The 23950-nt window shown below is 37.1% G+C and overlaps 1 protein-coding gene across 4 annotated transcripts in view; it reads right to left on the bottom strand.

The window, feature by feature from the left end:
* The window catches only part of ZDHHC5 (zinc finger DHHC-type palmitoyltransferase 5), a 66028-nt gene that overhangs the window by 12630 nt on the left and 29448 nt on the right, over positions 1-23950 (bottom strand). For all 4 annotated transcript variants that reach the window (XM_058196902.1, XM_058196912.1, XM_058196921.1 and 1 more), the window contains 5 exons: positions 4689-4810; positions 2854-3011; positions 1309-1481; positions 1032-1134; positions 868-959 (listed from right to left, as the gene is read on the bottom strand). In XM_058196902.1, the coding sequence (XP_058052885.1) occupies positions 868-959; positions 1032-1134; positions 1309-1481; positions 2854-3011; positions 4689-4810 (648 nt within the window). The remainder of the gene's footprint in view (positions 1-867; positions 960-1031; positions 1135-1308; positions 1482-2853; positions 3012-4688; positions 4811-23950) is intronic.

The following is a 23950-nucleotide window of genomic DNA, read 5'->3' as shown; positions in this document are numbered from 1 at the left end:
ACTTAGGTGCTTACAGCATCTTGTGGTAATGTGATTGCAAATGGCAACCTTCCCTGCCAGTTTCCCACAAGCAAAGTCAATGGGGAGGTGGGCAGAGAAGGTTGAAAGTTGATTGGTAACTCCCCCACCCATGCACCTTCCCCCAACCCTTCTGCAGTTAAGCCTTCCAACCACCCACACACGCTCACCAAGCCTTACTGTGCTTGTGCCACACCTCCCTGTACCCTTGTGCGTCCATGCACGCTCTTCCCAAGCTTTGCTGAGATTGTGCCTTTCTGGCCACTTGCACAACTATGTGTGGTCCTTTTCTCCCTGGCAGCAGCCGCTTACCTGCCTGCCAGCTTGCTTACAAGACACCTGAAACTTGCAAGTCCTGCCAGCTTCCCCACTAATTTTGGTTGCTGGAAGCCAACAAGAAGTTGTGATGAGGTTACAGCTTAAGAATCCACAGTTCTTGCTTAACTAAGGTAACAAGAGACTGAAGAAATTGCTGTCGCTGAGTAATGCGGTAACATGATGTTGCACTTTATGACCACATTGCTTAGTGACAGAAATTCCAATCTCCAATTGCCATTGTAACTCAAGGACTACCTGTAGGTTTAAATTACAAGGTTTAAATTGCTGAATCATTCATATAATTAACCGTGTCTATAGAGATTCTCAGTTATCAAGATCATGGTTGCCCCAAAGGTGCTTTTTCCAAGAGGCAACTGGATTTTCTGGTCCAGAAAGTCCAGTTGCCCCTTGAAAAAGCACCTTTGGGATAGTTAGCCATGAGAAACTTCCTCTCACTTTTCACACTAATAGTGAAGACAGTAATTCTCATGTCCCCTCTTCTCCATCTTACTTTGGTGGAACAGAATTTACCTGGGAGCTGGAGAGCTGCAGAGGACACGACTGACATTCTTACAGCAGCCATTGGTAAATGGGTTTACCCCACCTCGGAACTTGCCCGTAACCTGCAAAGACCAAAAAACTGGTTAGGCAAAATTCAGTGAAATGAACAACAAAACAAAATGGGAAAAACATACTTGTTCATTGGTAGTGCGACCTCTGGCTACTAGTACCACATGGAATCCTGTAAGGCCAGCTACAGGAATAAAGAACAAACCAGCCACACACATCACGGCCATACTGCAGCAAAGTCAAGGAACAATACTGAAGGATCACAATTCATTTCTTATCTGGAGATTCATTTCCCACCTGATAGGTGGCACTGTCTTAAGCAGATCTAAAAACTCCTTGCCAGGTTTCATTTTTATCAGGGAGCCTTTTTTTTTTTTTTTTGGGGAAAAGATTAAAGGATACGTAACAGCCATGCGGATTCCAGAGAGCTCTTCCACTTGATATAGGACATACAGTAAACCGAAACCAAACACACCCATGATGTGCGCTGTAAGTGAGAGCAGGAACAGGAAGAAGTAGCGGTAATTGCGTCTTCCTATGCAGTTGTTCACCCATGGACAGTGATGGTCAAATTCCTTCCATAAAAAAAAAAAGGTTAGGAAAATAATCCCTCTAGAAAGCCAGGCTACAGTTTTACATAATTAATAAAACCATTCTAAACTACAGTACATCTGACTACAATTCAAGTATTTATTTCCATTCATGATAGAATGTAAAACGTAACTCCTATAAGAATGGTATAGCCACAATGAATTCGTTGATCCGATTGACCTTCTGCCTTTCCTCTCTTTTCATGTATTCTGTGTGTTTGTGCGTATATGTGTGTATAGACAGACAGAGGAGTTTTGACATAATGAATGTCAGGATATGCATTCTTCTATAACCACTCTCTATACAGTTTGTAACATCTAGCCAATTTCCCAGGATTCACAAGCAGAAATAACAAAGTTACTGAACATGTTCCCAAACATTACTGTTGAATTGCTCAGCAGAGAAAATCTGATTCAAATAGTTTGCTTCATCTCAGATAACTTTTCCTTGCTTTAGCTCCAGGGTGGAATTCTGAATCATAACAACATTCTGTCTACACTGACTATGATGAAACAACTGGGGAAGGGTAGCCCCACTTTTTGTCAAAGACTCTTGGAATGCTTCCCTCTTTGGCAAATGAATAATTTCCTTCAGACGCTGTTTTAAGAATCGCATTCCCCTTCCCACCCCCATATTAGCCAGTGAAAATATTAATGTCTCCCTGGGTTTACATCTCAGGCAACCCATTTTCCATCTCTGTGATTCCAATATGCCTTGGCAAGTCTCTCCCCAAATGGATTTTTGCAACTGAAGAGCTTTCCTTCCAAGATGCTTTTAAGCTTCAGAGCTATCCTGCTATACACCTTTAAAATAATTCTTTTTGGGCCCTGCCAGTCTAAACCCTACTCTGAATGTCCACAAATTCTCAATGCTATTTTTAGAGTAGCATCGAAGAAGCATCTTGTGGCATCTGATAACTTTGGTGTTGAGCTTGGATAATTAATATGTGGTGGCCTATATGAATTGGTATTGCCTGAAGACAAGAAAAATACATTCAATGACTGGTTATATGTAGCCTGTGACTAAGGTATAATCTGAAAACAGGTGAAATTCCAATCCTACTGAAGTTAAGCAGGTCTGGGGCTGTTCAAACGCTGGGTGGGAGGAATCTGAAAAGCTTATTTCAGGGGAAAAGGTGACATAAAAGGAAAAAAGGAACAGCAGATTTAACACCCACCACCCCTTCTGAAAGTCCTGTGAGTTCCCTTATTCCCTTCACCTTCCCTTTTTCTTTCTCAAGATTACAGTTCTGGAATTGATTAAAAGCAGCCCAGATTATGCCAAACAACATTCCATGCAGAATAAGCATTTTCAATCTCTTTAGTGGGGCTCTCTTTTCTCATTTTATCTTCTTACCTCCACACAGTTGTCACAGACACTACAATGGGAGCAGCGTGGGGGCCGATAGAATCTGCATGTTGCACACCATTTCATGCGCACTTGAATACCCTTTATTTCCACAGTTTTGTATAAGGGAGCTCGGAAATCATCCTCCTTGTCCTCATCTTCTTCAGCTAAAGCAGAAGAAAGCCATCAAATGCAATAGAAGAGGAAAAACAAACCAACGAACCAGAATCAATACGTTTCCACCTTCCAGATTTGAAATGATAAATAAGTTATACTGATGGCAAGACAGATTTTTTTTTCAGCATGCTGAAACCAAAATTTATTACAAGTAGTCCTCTATTTACAACAGTTTGTTTAGTGACCATTCAAAGTTACAACAGCACTGAAAAAGTGAGTTACAACTGGTTCTCACACTTATGACCATTGCAACATCTCCATAGCCACATTATCAAAATTTGGGCACTTGGCAACTGGCATGTATTTATGACTGCACTGTCCCAGGGTCATATAACCAAAATTTGTAACCTTCCCAGCCAGCTTTAACAAGTGAAGTCAATGGCGGAAGCCAGATTTGTTTAAGAACTGTGTGATTCATTAAACAACTGTGGCAAAAAGGTTGTGAAATGGAGAGCAAATCGCTTAACAACTGTCTTCCTTAGCAATGGAAATGTTGGACTCCCTTGTGGGTTGTACATTGAAGACTAATAAGCTTTATAAGCTGTTGACTGAAGCAGTCAAGACAACATGGATTATACATTGTAAGCAATACACCAATAATCATAACCAAGCCTGTAAGTCAGATTCCCTGGCAAAAGGAACCAGGCAATAAAGGAAAAAAGCAATGCTATGTGTTCACTGCTAAAACTGAGAAACTCCAATTTACTACTTTAGGCAAATATGGTCATGGTTGTCCAATAATACTGACCAAGTATTTAAAATTCTCAATATTCACTCTTGGACCTATACTAGAAAGGCAAATATTTGCATTTTTACAGGTAGTAATTATGTTACAGGTAACACAATTTCTGTTGCTAAGCAAGGCAGTTATTAGGTGAACTGTAGCCAATTTTATGACCTTTTTGCCATATTTGTTAAGCGAATGATGGCAGTTGTAAATTGTGTGGTCATTAAGCAAACCCAGCTTCCCCCACTGACTTTGTTTGTCAGAAGTCAGCTGTGTCACAAATGGTGACCATGTGACCCCGGGACACTGCTACCATCATCATCATCATCATCATCATCATCATCATCATCATCATCATCATCATCATTATTATTATTATTATTATTATTTATTATATTTGTATACCGCCCATCTCCCGAAGGACTCAGGGCGGTTCACAGCCAAAAAACAACAGAAAACATATAATACATATAAACAGCTAAAAGAATAGACAGTTAAATTCAATTGATGCCCTAAAACTATAAGTATAAATTTTAAAACCTCATTTAAACCCCTTTTTTAAAAAATCCCAATTTAAAAACTACGTTCAAGCTAGTCCTGCTCTTCGAAATAGTAACGTCTTCAGCTCGCGGCGGAAGGACCTGAGATCATAAATACATGCCGGTTGCCAAGCACCCACATTTTGATCATGAGACTGTAGGGAACACCACAACAATCGTAAGTCTGAGGAACGGTTGTAAGTCACTTTTTTCAGTGCCGTTATAACTTCTAACAATCGCTAAATGAATGGTTGTAAGTTGAAGACTACCTCCATTGTGATGAAAAAAAACCTTATACAGACGTAAAAAAAAAATGCCTCACAGATGAAAAATTGAAATAACCATAGTCATAATCCCCATTTTTAGATTTATGATTTGCAAGAAACCGGAAGACTGCTTACCTCTAGGGAATATGCCAGGATCCATGAAAGTGGCCATACTGAAGTTGGCCAGCACAAAAAGGAAGACCACAGCATTGTAAATGGGTATGATTGGGGAGATGTAAAAGCTGAGTCCTGGACACCTGTACAAGAAAAAGCAATCCAAAAAAAAAAAAAAATCACTCTCTCAACTTTATTAACTGCATTTGATATTCAAACATTTTCCTTAATAACTATGTACTTGCACTTTGTCATTGCAAATTTGTTCAGAAGCTCTTGGAACCAATTAGCAGTGAGAAAGTATTGTTTTACTCAATTAACAAAATTACCTAAATACGTAACATCTAATCTGAAACAGAAATGAATTACTTGAGTTCAACCTCATTGGACAATTTGTGGATAACCTAACTCACAAGTGTACCTTCAAATTTAGAGTAGACCTACAGTACACAGAGTAGACAATTTCAAGGTGATACTCCTTCAACATGCATTACTGGTGTATATATTACATCCACTATGTAGAATAATCTCTTCTCCCCTAAGAGAAGCTGTGTAAGAACACTATTTAGATTAATACAAACATACTGCAGCAAGCCTGGACATCAGGAAAAGGAAACAGAACCCTTATACAACATCTTGCAACAAAATGGATCCCATGTAAATTTACCAAAAAGTGCCTACCATTCAACCCTCTATAGCATAACCAACACAAGCTATGAAAAAGATAGCACTGCTATATATCAAAAACACATGAGAAACAACCAACACACTATTGCAACCACATGGCATCATAGTAACACACCAACCAATTAAAGCCCTCCAAAATATTTTAAGTAAATCAAAAGACCCTGTAGCCAGAAGAACAGGAATCATCTACAATCTACAGTGTAAGGACTGTAATACAGCCACTATGTAGGACAGACAGACAGAAGACTAGCAGACTGTATCCATGCACACCAGCTAGTAGTCAGAAGACATGATGAAAATTCTTTAATTGCACAACACATTAAGAATAGTTTCAACTGGAAAACTATGAGCATCCTAGACCAAGCTAGCCCCCCCCCCACCCCCCCCCACCAATGCTAGAGAATTCCTGGATACCTCTTACTGAGAGGCACAGCAGGCACATAGAGATAAGCAACATTTACATATCAATCAAAAATGACACTCAAAAAGCTACAAAGGAAACAAAGGATCAAAAACACCTCATCAGCAACACTCAATAAGCAGGGATTAATACAAAATTAATAGCAAACCAACAGTCAAGAGGTAACCAATTCCCCAATCAAGGGACTACCAACTCAGACAAACAATCAAACAGTAAACAACAGACACTTTTAGCATTGAAGATGTTGCTTGCCTAGGTAACAAAATGTCTGCAAAGAAACAACCAAGCATAGAGAACACCAAGGACTCCTCAGTTCAACCCTGAGCTATAAATGTTCTCTTCTTAGTATTAAAAACCTCCTATCTGTATCTTTTCATAATATTTCATAATACTATAAAGTAACAATTTTCTACTTACAGATTCAGATTCCTTAGTCATGAGAAGATCTCATGCAGAAATACATTACCTACTGAGATAGTTCTTTATATCCAGATTGCTAAGCTTAATATTCATTCAGAGATGAGCATAACAGAATGAAATAATTCTCTATTCCAATTGACAGAAAAGCTCCTTAATAATGCTGATGTTACATTCAGCTCAAGAGGGAATATGTATTTTTATTTTTTTTATTAAATGCAATTACATGCCATCATTGACAATAAGTTTCTACAGAGGAATGTGCACCTTGGATGGGATGGATTGAGCTCTAAACAATAAGGGTATTATTGAAGGAACAGAAGCGTAAATCAATCTTTAGAAAAGTTATTCATCATTTTTTATTTTTTCTTTGTCTCTTTTCAATTTCTTCTTTAATCTGTGTTATGTTAATGTACCATAACATATTTCTGAATTCTTAATGGATCGATAAGATTAACTTTAGCACATATTTTCCTTCTCCAGTCAAGCTGGGCAGTAGGGGTGGATCGCAGTGGAATGCAGGGCAGCTAAAAAGGCAGAGATGGGGAGAAAGATAGGCTGGTGGGAGGGGAGTTGAAGCAGATGATGGAGCTCTAAATGCGGTGGGGGGGGGAGGGCAAGCACCCACATTTTTATCACAAGGCCCTGAAACGTCTTTAACATCAAGGACTGGTTGAAACTACTATTTGTTCAGCACCATTGTAACTTTGAATGATTGCAGAATGAATGGTTGTTAAGTGAGGACTACCTGTATTTTCCTCTTCCTCAATTTACTCAGTTCTGTGACACTGTAAGAACTACTGACTTTTTTAATGTAAAGAATAGCAGTTGGGTACCTAGTCAAAATACTCTGTCTATAAGGCTGGATGTCTTGAACTTTCTAAAAGCAACTGCAACTGGCTTTAAGCAAGAAAGGAAAACAAGACAAGCTAGTCTGACTAGATGGATAGGGAGAACAAGAATGATGAACTAAATATAATGCTAATGACTGGAAGAGAAGTACAGCAAAAGCCCACTTAGAATCAAGCTAGATAATCCTTAAATGTTTACTAATGTACTGAAGATATTAATGGAACAGAGATAAAACTATATTAGAGCTAACTCATTTTAATTTTTAATGGAACAGAAAAAAGCTCTCTATGCTTTAATGAAATATGGGAATAGCCTTAGGGTCCAAGCTACCTGAATGTAGATATAATGAAGAATGAAATTTTATCATGGGCAATGACTTCAGATTTATCATTAATAATTAAGTTCAACATTGCTTCTCTCATAACTGAATATAAAGAATACCTACCTACCTGCTTTTGAAGCTAAGATACAAATGATTCAACACTGAATGGTTGCACATAACTACTATCTTCTATAGTGAAAGGATGAAAAGGGTATAATTTTTCAAGCCTTCTAGTGCATAATAAATTGGGTTTAACAATAAAAAAAAAACAAAATAAGGATCTGCAGGTTATTATTCTAATTTAACTGGTCCAAAGTAAGAATATGATAATGAGTACAAAATATCAAGCAAGGATGAACAAATCACAACAAAGACTTAAATACATTTAATCAGTGGCATCATAACACGGAATAGACCACTTTTGGCTCAGAACTTCACCACAGAACATGGACAAGACAGGATAAACTTTAAGTGATTAGCCTAGAAAATTACAGGAATTATACCTCAAAATAGTTCTGCAGCTAATTCTATAAACCAGTCTTGTTCTCAAGCCCATATAATAAAATTGTAATTACTTTACATCTTTGCATCAGATGAAGAAAAACTGAGATAATAGGCCAAGAGAAGTACCATGTTTTAAAATGCTGCCTTGTTATAAGACAGCAAACAATAATATTAAAAACAACCTGATCAACCCTAGCAAAGAGTCAAAGATATTTTCAGGCAACCTGGTGAACTCAATAGCTATTTTATTACCCTTCATATAAACTAGTGAACGTCTACTGGGGTTTGGCTTCAGTGGTACGGCCTGGAGGTACTCCTTGATTGTAGAGCTGGTCCTTTCAAATTAATTTTCAGTGGAAATCAGGTTAATTCCCATTTTAACTATCTAGAAGCATGTTACAACAGTTCTCTTCTGGAGGGTATCTGGATTGTGATGTTGTCTTGGCTGAAATCTACAGATTGACTGCTGGGGGTTGCTTGTGCTTTATTAATTTATGTCTTTGTATTTTAAACTCAGAGTGGGTGTTTCATTTGTAATTGCAAAACACCTGTGACCCACTGAGAGCCTTTTAGGATTGTCTCAGGTTACAAAGTAATAGTAAAAACATTATGGTGGAACAACTGGAGAGGAAGGATCAAGCTGCCCTGGATCATAAGAGAAATGTCACTAATATTCTCATATGTTGGATAATTATCAAGAGATAGTAGGCATGTTCGATAATTAGTAAGAGATGGTAAATATGTCTTTAAAGGCACCAATTTAATTTAATAATTACAGGAATGGTGTATGATCTTACAGCAGGGTCTCCCAAAGGTTGATAGGACTATTCAAAGGGTTGCTAAATGTCTGAGGGTCAAATGGGAGGGCAGTAAATATCTGGGGATCAATATGTGATCAATAAATGATGCAAGGTTGATTGGGGTTAATTAATCTATTGGGTTTTCTGTAGAACTCCAAGCTAGTCTCTCATCCTGAAGGTGAGATGACTAATGGCAATATAGTGTTACTCAGGGTTAGATGATCAGCTGCCAGGGACAGTGGCTTTGAGTTGTCATTATCATAGTACTATTAAAGTAGTATTTATTATTTTCATATAATTGTTTGGGAGTTGATGAACAATCTGAAACTTCATGAAGGGATGGTTAGCTGAAAAGTTTGAGAACCCATACGTTCCAGTGACCAATATAGCTTAGATGGCAGTAACAGTGACTATGGGATGAAATGTTATACCAGAATGGAAAGAAATATTTCTCTGGATCCAGAATTTCTTATGTTATGAATGAGAGGCCTTGAATAGAATTGATTATTTCAATGCAATTTTTAGTTTTGTTTGGAGATGGAGATAACTTTCAGTTGCCTGTCTATACAGGAATCGGAAAGTTGTCCTAATCCACTCAGGAATAAGATAGTCATCTATATTTCTCAATGATTCTATAGTTTTTCCAGGAGCTTCATTATGCTAATGACGTAAGATTTAGTATAAATTCATCCTCCAAAGCTTTTTCTTTTTAATATTTAAATCAATTGAGGAAAACTCATAGATCTGTGAAATAGTTACTTTCTGAATTGATGTTTCACCATATAAAGGGTTAGATGAAAGTCAGCAAATTAAAATTTAATCAAAACAAGAAACAAACGTCTCTGATTAGGAGAAGCCCCATCTGGGGATAAGGATTTATCTTATTTTAGATGAAACAGCTTTCCCTTGAAACAAAATTGTGTGAAATCCTGGATTTCCAGGTAGCTATGATCAGGAAAAGTTTTATGCAGCATATTTTGATATATGCTAGTTGCATATATCTAGGAAGATCAGGCCTGGTCAATCAACATGTATCTTAGTTAGAAGTTGTACCACTTCTTTCAATGTGCTCTTTGGTGCTGCCTTATAAAAGTCTCTAGAAATTTTAGAAATATCCAGACATGACAGTAAGAATCTTGGTAAGTGTGCATCCCTGGAAGCACACAAGAACAATTCTCATGTAGCTGTATTGCCCTCCACTTTATTTTCAGGTTCTTTTTATCATCTTAAATGTTGTCTTTTTCCATGACAGCATTTTCACACAGCACAATTTCCTCTTTATTTCCACACCAAATCCCACACAAACCAGTCTGAAGCTGACCTTCAATTGTTTCAATTCTGTTGTTCTTGAAACTGAAACGGTTAGGGAACAGCCAATGAGCCAGTTTTCTTTCTAGCTGACCAATAAGATGGGTCTCAAATAGCATCTCTCTCTGAGCTGGCAGCCACAGCTACTAAGTAAGAAACATTACTCCATCATGCATAAAAACACTAAATCGCTTATTGTGCTCTGCTTCAGTTTTTCAATCTGTGTTGTAAAGTATCTGTCTGACCATTTGTAAAAAGAAAAAGCAACTGTAATGAGGAAACCATTCTGTGGTGAAGATAACATTCCTTTTACTTTTAATAAAAGTCTGCTAGCAATGCTGCTGAAAGAATGCATGGCACCATTTTTGCAGCTTTTCACAATAGTTGTAAACATAGTTATAGGCTGCAGTATAAGGCCTTGGAAGTGGGCAAAGAGTATCAGTTTGCTTACTTGAGCCTAGAGACTAAGTGAAGGAAATGTCTGTATGCTGAACAATATCATGCTGAACAACTGAATTTGTAAATTGTGGAACAGACTAGAAGAAATGTGATAGGATTACAACACTACTTATATAAGCAAGAAAATCAAGTTTCATTAGTAAGGTTTTTTTTTGAAGTCCTTTGCTAGGACAGTTAGCTTGCAGTAGGCACTGAATAAGAGCTTACTTGTGCTCAGGAACTGGAAGGTATGATGAAACAAGACCAAAGTCCATTTAAAAATAGCTTAGCGGCACCAGTATTGAAAAGAAAATCTAATTTTGTTTGGTTTTAGAAAACTAGTATAGCACCAAAACAAAAAAAGACATGGACAGATCCAAAGTCAACCTGGAAGTGCACAAGGATTAAATGCCACACACTTCTGTTCTTGAAGTTGTTATAGAGACAATAAGATTTTAAGGATAGAGGAGACAAGTCTGTGTATTTACTAATTTGGTAGCACTGAGATAGCACTTGGAGACTGAGGGTAACTTAATTTTTTTTCCCAGTTAAGAGGAATGAAAAACAATATTGTATATTAAAATAATGAAAGAAATGAAAACAATCAATTATAATAAATTTTGCACTGAAAGGATAAACAATCATCACACATGCTACAGCAGAAGGCCTCCATTCCTCACAAGTCGTCACCACAACCCCTTTGGAACATCCAGGTCTTAAGAACATGACACAAGCAGGGCTCTGTTGGATCAAACCTCTGGCCCATTTAGTCCACAAGTCTGTTCTCACAATAGCAAACCAACTGCACAAGGAAGCTTGCTAGTTTCCCAGAAGATGGCCTTCAGAGGCAGCCACACCACCATCAAGCAGCCACTGATTCCTGTGATATCTGTGAATTGATCCAATCTTTTCTTGAAGCTAGTCAAGCTGGTACCCAGCATATCTTGTGGAAGCAAATTCCAAAGTTTAATTATACATGATGTTTAAAAAAAATCCCTTTGTCTATCCTGATTCTTCCAGTATTAAATGTTCCTTATTTCTAGTATTTTAGGAAAGGGAAAAGTTTCTCCTTGTCTATTTTATCCACACTTTGCATAATTTTGCACATATCAATTACGTTCCTTCTTGTTTCCCTTTCTAGACTAAAAAGCCCCAAGTATCACAACCTTTCCTCATAAGGAAGCCGCTTTAGCCCTTTGTTTATTTTAGTTGTCTTCCTCTGAACATGCCCTAGCTTTACTACATCTTTTTCTGAAATACTGCAATCAGATCTGCATACATTATTCCAGATGCAGTTGGATCAATGATTTACTGTACATAAGGCCATTAAGATATTGGCATCACTTTTTACTATACAATTTCTTATTAAAACCTAACATGCTGTTGGCCCCTTTACAACAGATACACATTGTCTTGATAGCTTTTTAGAATATTAACAAGTCAAACCTATCCTAATCTCACATTGGAAGCTGTTCCAAAGGGGGAGGAGGGATGTCTGGGAAGGCTCATCCCCAGGATTCCTACAAATCACATTAACTGAAAGAAGGGTTCTGATTACAGCCTATTCCTCCTGATCTTATGAATGAGAAGAAACCAGTGGGAACTGGAGATCCCAAAAATATTCAGGCCCCAAGCTATGTAGGGCTTTATGGTATATATGCTAGGCAGCATCTTGAATTTTATCTTAAACTAACTGGTAACCAGCACAACTCCTAAAGCAAAGATATTACATGAGGATGCTTAGCGGTAGCTGTTGTTATTGTGCTACCGTATTCTGGACCATCTGAAGTTTTTGTGTGATCTTCAAATGTAGCTCCATTATAGTATTCCAAATAAGAAGTGACACAAGATGGGAATGATCATAAATAATGCCTATCATGCCTAGATAAGGTCTTAACTGATATAGCAACCATGTCTGATTCTTGATCTTGCTAAAGGCCTTTTGTTTATTGTAAAACTGCCATATTCAGAATCTTGCCTATTCTCTTTGAACCGGTGCACACTCTTTTTGTCAAATCTCCGTTTCAGACTCCAAACCAGGGATTCTCAGTTTTTCTACCATAACCACCTGTAGAGAAAAATGAATACATATAGACCTCCCTGCACTATGAATACATCTAACGATTTCACTGGGGTTACACCTTAATATACCAGTAGTTTTAACAATTAAACATCTCATAGTTGAATATGCTTTACATGGGGTTGACTCTGAAAACTAGTCAGATGCTACAAACTGGTTCAAAATGTACCATCTTCTAAACAACCTTCCCTAAAAATAAAATATTTGAGATTGAATAATAATTCTGTAACGTTGCTGGGCTAAGCTATGGCTTTTTTAAAGGAAGAAGTATACTATTGCTACTTTCAGGGTTGGAGGTAGCCACCCCCCACCCAAAATGCATCAAACCCTGGTATGACCCAATACCTCACTTTCACCAACTACAAACACCAAGATCTAAACTATAGGTGGCAGAACTGTTATCACATGTTCACTTTTTCAGAATCAACATTTTCAAACTCATCTCGATAATATTACACTGAGGTATCGCCATAGGACTAGTTTAGCTGGCATCCAGCTCCAAGTGAATCTGAATGATTTAAGAGAGTTAGGACATTTATAATAAATGACTGACTGACTGAACTATCTCTAGGTCTATGCTAATATTAGCATGTTCTTTCCTACAAATTTAAACTGGCTTCTCTTTTATTAATTTTCTACAATATGGTAGGTAATATTTCAGCAATGATACTGCACTTTTAAAAAGTTTCTTTCATTGCTTAGAATATTTTGTAGCTTCTATTGCCACTTAAAATATATGACAATATTTAACTGGTAGTTCATTTATGCTGCTCTAAATTCCCTAACTTCCCTTTTATGCTGCTCTTTCACTATACCGTATTTTTTTCTAAATAAATCATACCAAACAATACTATACTGCCATATTGCTAGTTCTGTTCATCAAACAGAAATTATACCAATAGAAATCATATTATAATATCCCCTCAGTTTCCTCTGGTAGAATAAATTCTTCCAGATTCTTCTAACAGGCTTGGGGGGGGGGGGATTACATAAAATATTTCCAACTGTAGAACTGCAGGGGACAATAAAGAAAATTAAAAACATGCAACTATTTCAACTGACTTTTTATAAGCAATGGATGATGGACTGGCAATCAGTAAGAAATCATATTTATCAGTTTGAAACTATTGATCCACTTGCTCCCTTTGCTCAGAATATGTATTTATCAATACAGGTAGTCCTGGACTTTCAACTGATTGCTTAGCAACTATTCAAAGTTTTGAGGAATCTCCCCAGAGCTATTTACAAGCCAGTTCTGATGGCCACCCCCTTTTACAGTCATGTGATCATATTTTGGGAGCTGTGCAGCCAGCTTGCATTTACAGATGTTTTCCATGTCACACAGTAATGTGACCATGTTATATGATGCTTTTTTTGCCAGAAACTAGTGTCTGCTTCTGATTTCTGACAAAAAGTGGCCATCGGATACAATGGATTTGCTTAATGACTGTGGCATTTATTTAACAATCACAATGTTTGCTTTGCAACTGCAAAAAAGGTCATAAAATCAGGTGCAATCACATGTTAACCCGCATAAAAACTGCCATGACTTATGACCGTAATTCTTGGTTCAATTATGGTTGTACTTATACAACAATTATTGTGTAAATTCTACATAACAGCATAGTAAAATGCTACAAAATAATATGACATTAACCCTTTAGTTTCTATGGAGATTGTCAGTCATCCAGGTCATGGTTGTCCCAAAGGTGCTTTTTTTCAAAAAGCAACTGAAAAAAAAAGCACCTTTGGGACAACCCTTTAATTTGCATCTAACTGTTATGGGCCAAATCCAGATTTACCCCAAAGAAATTAATTTTGTTATGTCATTCTTTTGCCCTCAAAAAAGGCAGCAGATAGCCAATTTTGGAATCTATTAACAGGCTCAACCCTAACTCGCATTTGGATGGAGGCTCAGCTGGGAATTCCAAAGCTATTGCTAGTCTGGCAAGGTGTAGAAACATTGCAGATGAAAGGGGCAAATCACTTCCCTAAGACTACCAAGAAAACTGCAGATATAAACAACAAAGCTAAACTAAATTGAAGATTGTCATTATTATTTTTTTATGGATGCACCAACGTCACAAAGAAGCATTGGGAAGAGGTGGGGATTTATGTAGTAGATTTTTAATGTTGTAAGCCACCTGGAGTCACCTGTGAGTTGGGCAGCCATATAAATTTGTATAACAAATAAAAACATAGATAGAATCTGGGCTACAAAGCTTAATTAAAAGGTGGGAGGTGTGGATTAAGGCTGCCTTCTGAAATAATGAGATTTTACTGAAAACAGAACAAAACAAAACAAAGAAACAGGAGCTAGACAATTATCTGACAGGGATGATGCTGTTACAAGAGGGGAAGTGGAAGAAAGGGTTAAACAGATTTGCTGAGAAAACTTCCCAGATACCTTTCAACTCTAAATTTTGATGATAAACTTCACTAAAGAGTCCTTTCTGTGGAAAAGCCTGGGCTCAAAGGCCAGCAGTTTTTCTCCTTGAAGCTGATGGTATAATACCCTAATCTGCTTTGTTGCTGAGAATTTAATCCCACAGATTTAGGGCAGCATCTGTCCTTCCTTCCCAAGTCAAAGGATTCTATGATAAACAAATAAATTTATACAAAATGAGCCAACAGCCAAGAAGAAAAATGTATAGGTAGCTTGACAAAATGACATATGTAGCAAACTAGGTAATTTTTAAAAGTTGCTTCTAAAACTGATAGGGAATCAGCAATCGTTACGTAATCGGCAGACTCCTACTTCTTTGCATCATAAGATTGTGAAAAAGACTCAAAAGGTTTCTGCCCAAATGTATGTACAGATATATTGGTTCTGAAAAACATTAGATCATATGACAGAATTCTTATCAATTGCGCGTATAGCTTGCTAAAGAGGGCTTGATGACCCTTCTGCTTGGGAATTTTTTTTTGTTTTTTTTAATTTGAATTTATATCCCGTCCTTCTCTGAAGACTCAGGGCGGCTTACACTATGTCAAGCAATAGTCTTCAGCCATTTGTATATTATATACAAAGTCAACTTTTATTGCCCCCAACAATCTGGGTCCTCATTTTACCTACCTTATAAAGGATGGAAGGCTGAGTCAACCTTGGGCCTGGTGGGACTAGAACCTGCAGTAATTGCAAGCAGCTGTGTTAATAACAGACAGACTTAGTCTGCTGAGCCACCAGTTTAAGCAGCTACCAAAAGTGTGATATAGTATGAGAGTTGGATCAGAACCCAAAAAACCTGTCCAATATTGTCATTACATTAGCAATGGGGATGAAACACTCCTCCCAATATATTCTAAATTCTCCCCACGATCAAACTATCAATAAGGCAAATGCTAATTCAATTCCATCTTTATTTTGTTATGGGTCAGTGGGAGGCAGAAAGCACAACAGAAGCAATGGCAGAAACTAAGTATATTTAGTTTCTACAATATTTAGATATTGTAGTAATATATACTCTGAATATGTGTGATCAAGATGCTTTGTACACCTCCTTGAAATACTGAAGTATCCCTGGAGTATCATTCTAAATCAGGGGTGTCAAACTCAAGGCCCATGGGGTGCTTAGATCTGGCCCGTGGAGCCACCCTGGAAACAGCGAAGGACCGGCCTGCAGTACCTCAGAGAAAACAGAGCTTGTGATGACCACACACAGCCCTCCTGAGCTCTGTTTTCGCTGGCAGAGGGTTGCAAGAGGCCATTACAGTCAAAAAAGGAGCTTGGCAGAGTGCTCAGGCCACCACAGGTGCTCCCGACATGAGTGATGTCGAGCTGGCCATGACCACACTGGCCATTCCCACCCCAGCCCCTGAGATCAAACACAACCCTGATGAGATCCTCAATGAAATTGAGTTTGACACCCTGGTTCTAAATAGAAAAGAGACAGAAAAGAACCACAGAAACTTCCATGAAGAAAAATAAGAAATGATAATGGCACCTAACCTTCCAAAAACATTAATTAGTGTCTAAACTAACTATGGCCGTTAGTGAAATAACTTTTGGGAAGAGGAGATCAAAGGCACTGTTTGGGTGAGCTGTATACCAATAATAACTGAAATACGTTTGCATTGATTACACGTGAGAAAATTCATTTGTCAACCTTGGCATTCAACTTCTTTAGAATGCTGACAAGTACAGGTATTCCTTGGTTTATGAAGACTTAGTGACTGAAGTTACCAAAGTTATCACTTAGCAATCAGTTATTATGCCTGACCCCAAAAAAGGGGACTTATGACCAGGATTTGAAGTTCCAACAGTCAGACTCCCACCACAGTCATGTGACCAAACTCTGGACACTTGGCAACCCGACTGCATATATGGCTGTTTTCAACTGGTGCAAGGAAGGTTGCAAAATGGGGCAAAACTCACTTAACAACTGTCTCAATTTAGCAACAAAAAATCTGGCCTCAGTTGTGGTAGTAAATCGAGGACATATGTAAGGAGTTATTTAAAGAAATTTGTAATATTTTTGCAATTTCTTCTTATAAAGCCATCAAAAAGTTGGTTTTCAATTGATTATATGGCTGCATTGAATAAAACGTTTGTGAGCTATTTCAAAAATACCCTCTGGATTTAAAATAAAACACTATCAATTAATCTAAGAGCACTGTTCAGTTTTATATGCAAGCAATATAATAAAAATAATATAAATATTATTATGAGCCAAATGATACAGTTGGTTCAAAATGCAAACACTGCCACAAACACTGCTATGATAAACTCTAACCAATAAAGTCAAGATAATAGTGAAAGTAAGTTAATAGTGAAAGTAAGTCTTCTAAGCTAAAGGTTTAATCTTTTAATACCAGACCTTTTTTTAAAAAAACTGCGGACTTGGGCCTTCATAATGGAATGAAACTCATTAAAAAAACCTTACATTATAATGCATAAATGGAAAGTTTAACACTATGGTTCAGCAGTGACACCATTACACAGCTCAAGTCACAAAGAAGCTATATGAACATATGTCTAATTTTTTGTAATTAACAGTAAGTTTAGATATAAATATTACTATGGAGTTTTGAAGCCTATTTGCACGCAGTATAACTGAAATTAAAAAGATATACTGGAACAATCCATAAAACTTAATGGAGTTTATTTCAATTACATATACACTGGTTTAATGTACAAACATCACCAAAAGGTAGATATTACACATTTTTAACTCCCATTTATGTCCTGCTTCATTCCATAGATCTATCCTTGGAAACTACAATTGATTTCGATTTAGAACTTGTGTTGGGGACAAAATTAATTCTGACCATTCATTTTGAGCTTAATGTAAAGGGATTTATCTAACAAAAATATATTTCTATTATGAAATGATAATGGCACCTAACCTTCCAAAAACATTAATTAGTGTCTAAACTAACTATGGCCGTTAGTGAAATAACTTTTGGGAAAAGGAGATCAAAGGCACTGTTTGGGTGAGCTGTATACCAATAATAACTGAAATACGTTTGCATTGATTACATGTGAGAAAATTCATTTGTCAACCTTGGCATTCAACTTCTTTAGAATGCTGACAAGTACAGGTATTCCTTGGTTTATGAAGACTTAGTGACTGAAGTTACCAAAGTTATCACTTAGCAATCAGTTATTATGCCTGACCCCAAAAAAGGGGACTTATGACCAGGATTTGAAGTTCCAACAGTCAGACTCCCACCACAGTCATGTGACCAAACTCTGGACACTTGGCAACCCGACTGCATATATGGCTGTTTTCAACTGGTGCAAGGAAGGTTGCAAAATGGGGCAAAACTCACTTAACAACTGTCTCAATTTAGCAACAAAAAATCTGGCCTCAGTTGTGGTAGTAAATCGAGGACATATGTAAAGAGTTATTTAAAGAAATTTGTAATATTTTTGCAATTTCTTCTTATAAAGCCATCAAAAAATTGGTTTTCAATTGATTATATGGCTGCATTGAATAAAACGTTTGTGAGCTATTTCAAAAATACCCTCTGGATTTAAAATAAAACACTATCAATTAATCTAAGAGCACTGTTCAGTTTTATATGCAAGCAATATAATAAAAATAATATAAATATTATTATGAACCAAATGATACAGTTGATTCAAAATGCAAACACTGCCACAAACACTGCTATGATAAACTCTAACCAATAAAGTCAAGATAATAGTGAAAGTAAGTTAATAGTGAAAGTAAGTCTTCTAAGCTAAAGGTTTAATCTTTTAATACCAGACCTTTTTTTAAAAAAACTGCGGACTTGGGCCTTCATAATGGAATGAAACTCATTAAAAAAACCTTACATTATAATGCATAAATGGAAAGTTTAACACTATGGTTCAGCAGTGACACCATTACACAGCTCAAGTCACAAAGAAGCTATATGAACATATGTCTAATTTTTTGTAATTAACAGTAAGTTTAGATATAAATATTACTATGGAGTTTTGAATGTGAAAAAGAAAAAAAACAACCTCGGTATAAGCCGTATATACTCGAGTATAAGCCGAGGGCTTAAAAAAAAAACTCGAGTATAAGCCGTATAGACCCGAGTATAAGCCGAGGGGACGTTTTTCAGCACAAAAAACGTGCTGAAAAACTCGGCTTATACTCGAGTATATACGGTATACTGGAACAATCCATAAAACTTAATGGAGTTTATTTCAATTACATATACACTGGTTTAATGTACAAACATCACCAAAAGGTAGATATTACACATTTTTAACTCCCATTTATGTCCTGCTTCATTCCATAGATCTATTCTTGGAAACTACAATTGATTTCGATTTAGAACTTGTGTTGGGGACAAAATTAATTCTGACCATTCATTTTGAGCTTAATGTAAAGGGATTTATCTAACAAAAATATATTTCTATTATGAAATGATAATTTATCAATATTAATATTTTAATGGAAGCTAAAATTAAACAACTATAAATACAGATTTCTACTAAATGGATACCCCATAGGAAGAATTTGTGTTTTGATAAATCAACCTCACATGTATGACAAATATAAATAATTTGTTTAGACTTCTATCCTGCTTTTTTTCATATATAACGCAAGGCAGTGAATACTCCTTCCTCCTATTTTCTCCACAACACCCTGCAAAGTGATTTGGGCTGAAAAAGACTGGCCTAAAGTCACCCAGCCGGTTTTTCATGCCTAAAACAAGATTAGAACTCATAATAAGCTCCATGGCATAGGGCCGGGCTATTTACGGGACCGCCTACTGCTACCGAATACCTCTCACCGACCCGTGCGCTCTCACAGAGAGGGACTCCTCAGGGTGCCATCGGCGCGACAGTGTCGTCTGGCGACGCCCAGGGGAAGGGCCTTCTCTGTGGGGGCTCCCGCCCTCTGGAACGAACTCCCCCCAGGACTCCGTCAACTTCCGGACCTCCGAACCTTTCGTCGCGAGCTTAAAACTTACTTATTCATCTGCGCAGGACTGGATTAGTTTTTAAATTTATGGGTTTTTTAATGGGTTTTTTATTATTTATCCTAAATTTTTTAATCTCGGCCAATTGAATAAGTTTTTTTAATTGTATTTTAATTGTATTTATATTGTAATATTATTGTGTATTTTTATCTGGCTGTGAACCGCCCTGAGTCCTTTGGGAGAAGGGCGGTATAAAAATTTAAATAATAAATAAATAAATAAATAAATAATTTATTGGTTTCTATGGCAACACCTTAACCACTATATCAGTTTTTGTTAATGTATACTCCAATGGATTTTTGTGAATTCTTATCAATATACCGTATTTTTCAGACTATAAGACACACCAGAGTATAAAATGCACCAAGATTTCGAAGAGGTAAACAAGAAAAAAAAGTTTTTGCTCTCCCCGGCCCCCAGGAGCACTCTGCATGCCTCCCAAACCCTCTGCGCGTCCCATTATTGCAAAAAACGAGCCTGTTTTTGGCAAAAACAGGATGCACGGGGTGGGGTTTTGGGAGGCCAAAAATGGCTGTATTTGGTATATAAGATGCACCAATATTTCCACCCTCTTTTAAGGTGGAAAAAAATGTGTCTTATACTCCGAAAAGTACGGTATATTCTAGTAAAACCAGATAAAATGCACATGGCATTAATCTTCGCTACTTGCTTTTTCTTCATATCTTCCTCCCTCATTTGTTTATCCTTTATTCTTTTCATCTAAAGTTTCATCTGACTATTGAATGTGTTGTGTGCCTTGCTCAAAAACAGCAGTCCACATTCTTTTTCCTTTATTTTGTTTCTTTCTTGCTTCTTCTGTACACCTTAAGAAAGTGTGAAGATTTTTCTTCAGGTTTGCACATCTTTCCCGATCTCCTTTAAATATCGAAAACCTTTTTACTATTTAACGAGAAGTGACAGTACAGGTCATATCATCTATAGTACCAACTATTTTGAATGAGAAACACTTTATGATGCCACATATTTTACCTCTCTGGGTTGTACTGTAAAATTCATCCAGTTTTTTATCTGACACAAAATTATGTGGCTAAGGCCTTGTAAATGGAAAGTACACAAGATTTTTCACATATTGAATTTGACTTGTTTATTTATTTATTTATTTATTTATTTATTCGATTTGTATACCACCCTTCTCCTGAAGGACTCAGCCAATAAAAATACAAAAAATACATATAAAACAGGTTAAAAACAATATAAAAAACTAATTCAATATATGGCCTAAAAATTGGAATAAAATTAAAAACCCCATTTAAAAACTACATTTAAGCTAACCCTGCGCGCTGAAACAAAAGCGTCTTCAGCTCGCGGCAAAAGGTCCAGAGGTCGGGGAATTGACAAAGCCCCGGAGGCAGCTCATTCCAGAGGGCAGGAGCCCCCACAGAGGAGGCCCTCTCTGTGGGAGCGCACAGGTCGATGGGAGGCTACTGGTGGCAGTAGGCGGTCCCGTAAATAACCCGGTCCTATGCCATGGAAAGCTTTAAAGGTGGTGACCAACACCTTGAATTGGACCTGGAAGACCACTGGGAGCCAGTACAGGCTGCGCAGGAGAGGTGTCACATGGGAGCCGCGAGGTGCTCCCTCTATCACCCGTGCAGCTGCATTCTGGACCAGTTGGAGCTTCCAGGTGCCCTTCAGGGGGAGCCCCATTTAGAGAGCATTGCAGTAGTCCAAGCGGGATGTAACAAGAGCATGAGTGACCATGCAAAGGGAAACCCGGTCCAGAAAGGGACGCAACTGGCATATCAGGCGAACCTGATAAAAAGCTCTTGTGACTTGTGGCAACATTTAGCAATTCTGACAATAATATCACATGGGGGTCATGTGAATCACCTTTTGCAAGCTTCTGACAAGCAAAGTCAATGGAAAAGGATGTTGGTCTTACTGGACATGTCTCTTCTCAGTGCGCTGCGGGAGAAAGCCAGATTCACTTAACAATCATGTTAAGTGAATCTGCAAGAAAGGTGTAAAATGGGGAAAATTTCACTTAACAAATGTTTCACTTAGCAACAAATTTTGGGCACAACTGTGGTCTTAAATCGAGGACTACCTGCATAATCTTCCCTATTCTGATGAATAAAACTCATGTTTTCCCAGAGATTTGCTGGCTTTTAGGAAGACAATTAATACCTGGTTCTTCCTACAGGCTCCTTGTGAATCATTGAGTATGCAGGGTGTTTGGGATCGATTGGTTTTCCTTTTCAGCACTGTTACCTTTTAAAATGTAATAATTGATTTTAATTGCTTTTAATTTTGTAAGCTGCCCAGAATTGTTTGGCAAGTGGTTGGCCTTAGAAATGTATTTAAATAAAATAAAATGATAGAGCTGTTTTAACAGCTTTAAAAGTAAAATGGATAAAAATGCTGAACTTCACAAACATATATGCTTCTACAGATACCCCAGAAACAATGGACATTAGAAACCACGCCAAGAAAATGCCCGAGACAAATATATACTTTTGAGAGAATCCATACCTGATTTTTGAGGTCAGCATTAACCGATTATCAGCATAAGCTTTAAGATTATCAGTATGGGTAGATTAATGTAGGATTTAAATTGGGGAGAGATGGGGGAGGAATTGTGTGTGGGGGGGAAGAAGAGCTAGGTTAGCTACATGTGAGAAAGATTACTTTATCAATTAACAATTATAATGTGTTAAAAGTCACAGTTTTTAACACAGTAGATTATTAAATAAGATGCTTTTAATCTGTCGCCCAGGTAACTTGCATAACTAACATGTCTTACCCTCCCTTCCTCCATCTCATCCCAATTTAAATCGTGCATCAATGTAGCCACTCGATGCATCTGATGAAGTGAGCTGTAGCTCATGAAAGCTTATGTGCCTTAATAAAACTGTTAAGTCAGAAGCTACTAGAGTCCTGTTTTTCCTCCCACAGACTAACACTGCTCTCCTCCAAGTGATTGTCTCTTATGTTATAATAGTTTGTCACATAATCAATAGATGGCAGTTGTTACACTCAGTAGAGATTTTGTCCATTTCACAAATATTTTAAACAAAGTTATCTGTCTCCCAATTTCAGGCTGTTTACAATATCTTGGCTTGAGAACCTTCTTCTAAAGCTTAATATCCCTTGTTGATAAGGAGTAAGTAGCTTGCATCCCTCAAGTTTGCTGAAAATACTGAAAAAGGGATTAGGTTAACTTTCTCTACAAAAGAAACTAGTGGATCAATTCAGGAAAAAAAATCAGCAAAAAATAATTACTAAGAATTCAATTGGGCAATGAATTCTACATTTATTTTAACCCTCTTTGAAGATTTTAAAAAAAAAATAAAATTCTGTAAAAGTTGCACTATGCAATTATTCACTAATATGCCTTCTCTTTTTCCTTGAAAAATGCAAAAAAGCCCCACAACAACCTGTAAACCTAACATGGAATAGCCAGAATTTCAGGATGACAACAGAAACGAAAATGATTCCAACATGAAATGATCTTTAACTGAAAAATATATTCTCAGAATTAGAAAAATTATTTACTGGAAATATAATGATGTTCCAGTTTTCCCAGGAGCTCTAAAGTTTGAACTATAATTCTAGGACAGGATTTTTAATTCCTTTTTTCATTATTATCCTGATTCACATACTCCACACCATCCAGCCTGATCTTTATTTTGTTAGAACTATTACCTTTTAAAATGTAATAATTGATTTTAATTGCTTTTAATTTTGTAAGCTGCCCAGAATTGTTTGGCAAGTGGTTGGCCTTAGAAATGTATTTAAATAAAATAAAATGATAGAGCTGTTTTAACAGCTTTAAAAGTAAAATGGATAAAAATGCTGAACTTCACAAACATATATGCTTCTACAGATACCCCAGAAACAATGGACATTAGAAACCACGCCAAGAAAATGCCCGAGACAAATATATACTTTTGAGAGAATCCATACCTGATTTTTGAGGTCAGCATTAACCGATTATCAGCATAAGCTTTAAGATTATCAGTATGGGTAGATTAATGTAGGATTTAAATTGGGGAGAGATGGGGGAGGAAT

Source organism: Ahaetulla prasina, chromosome 1 (assembly GCF_028640845.1).
Source record: "Ahaetulla prasina isolate Xishuangbanna chromosome 1, ASM2864084v1, whole genome shotgun sequence".
NCBI lineage: Eukaryota > Metazoa > Chordata > Lepidosauria > Squamata > Colubridae > Ahaetulla > Ahaetulla prasina.
The sequence above is the reverse complement of the archived record's forward strand: the minus strand, read 5'-3'. Positions and strand labels throughout refer to the sequence as shown.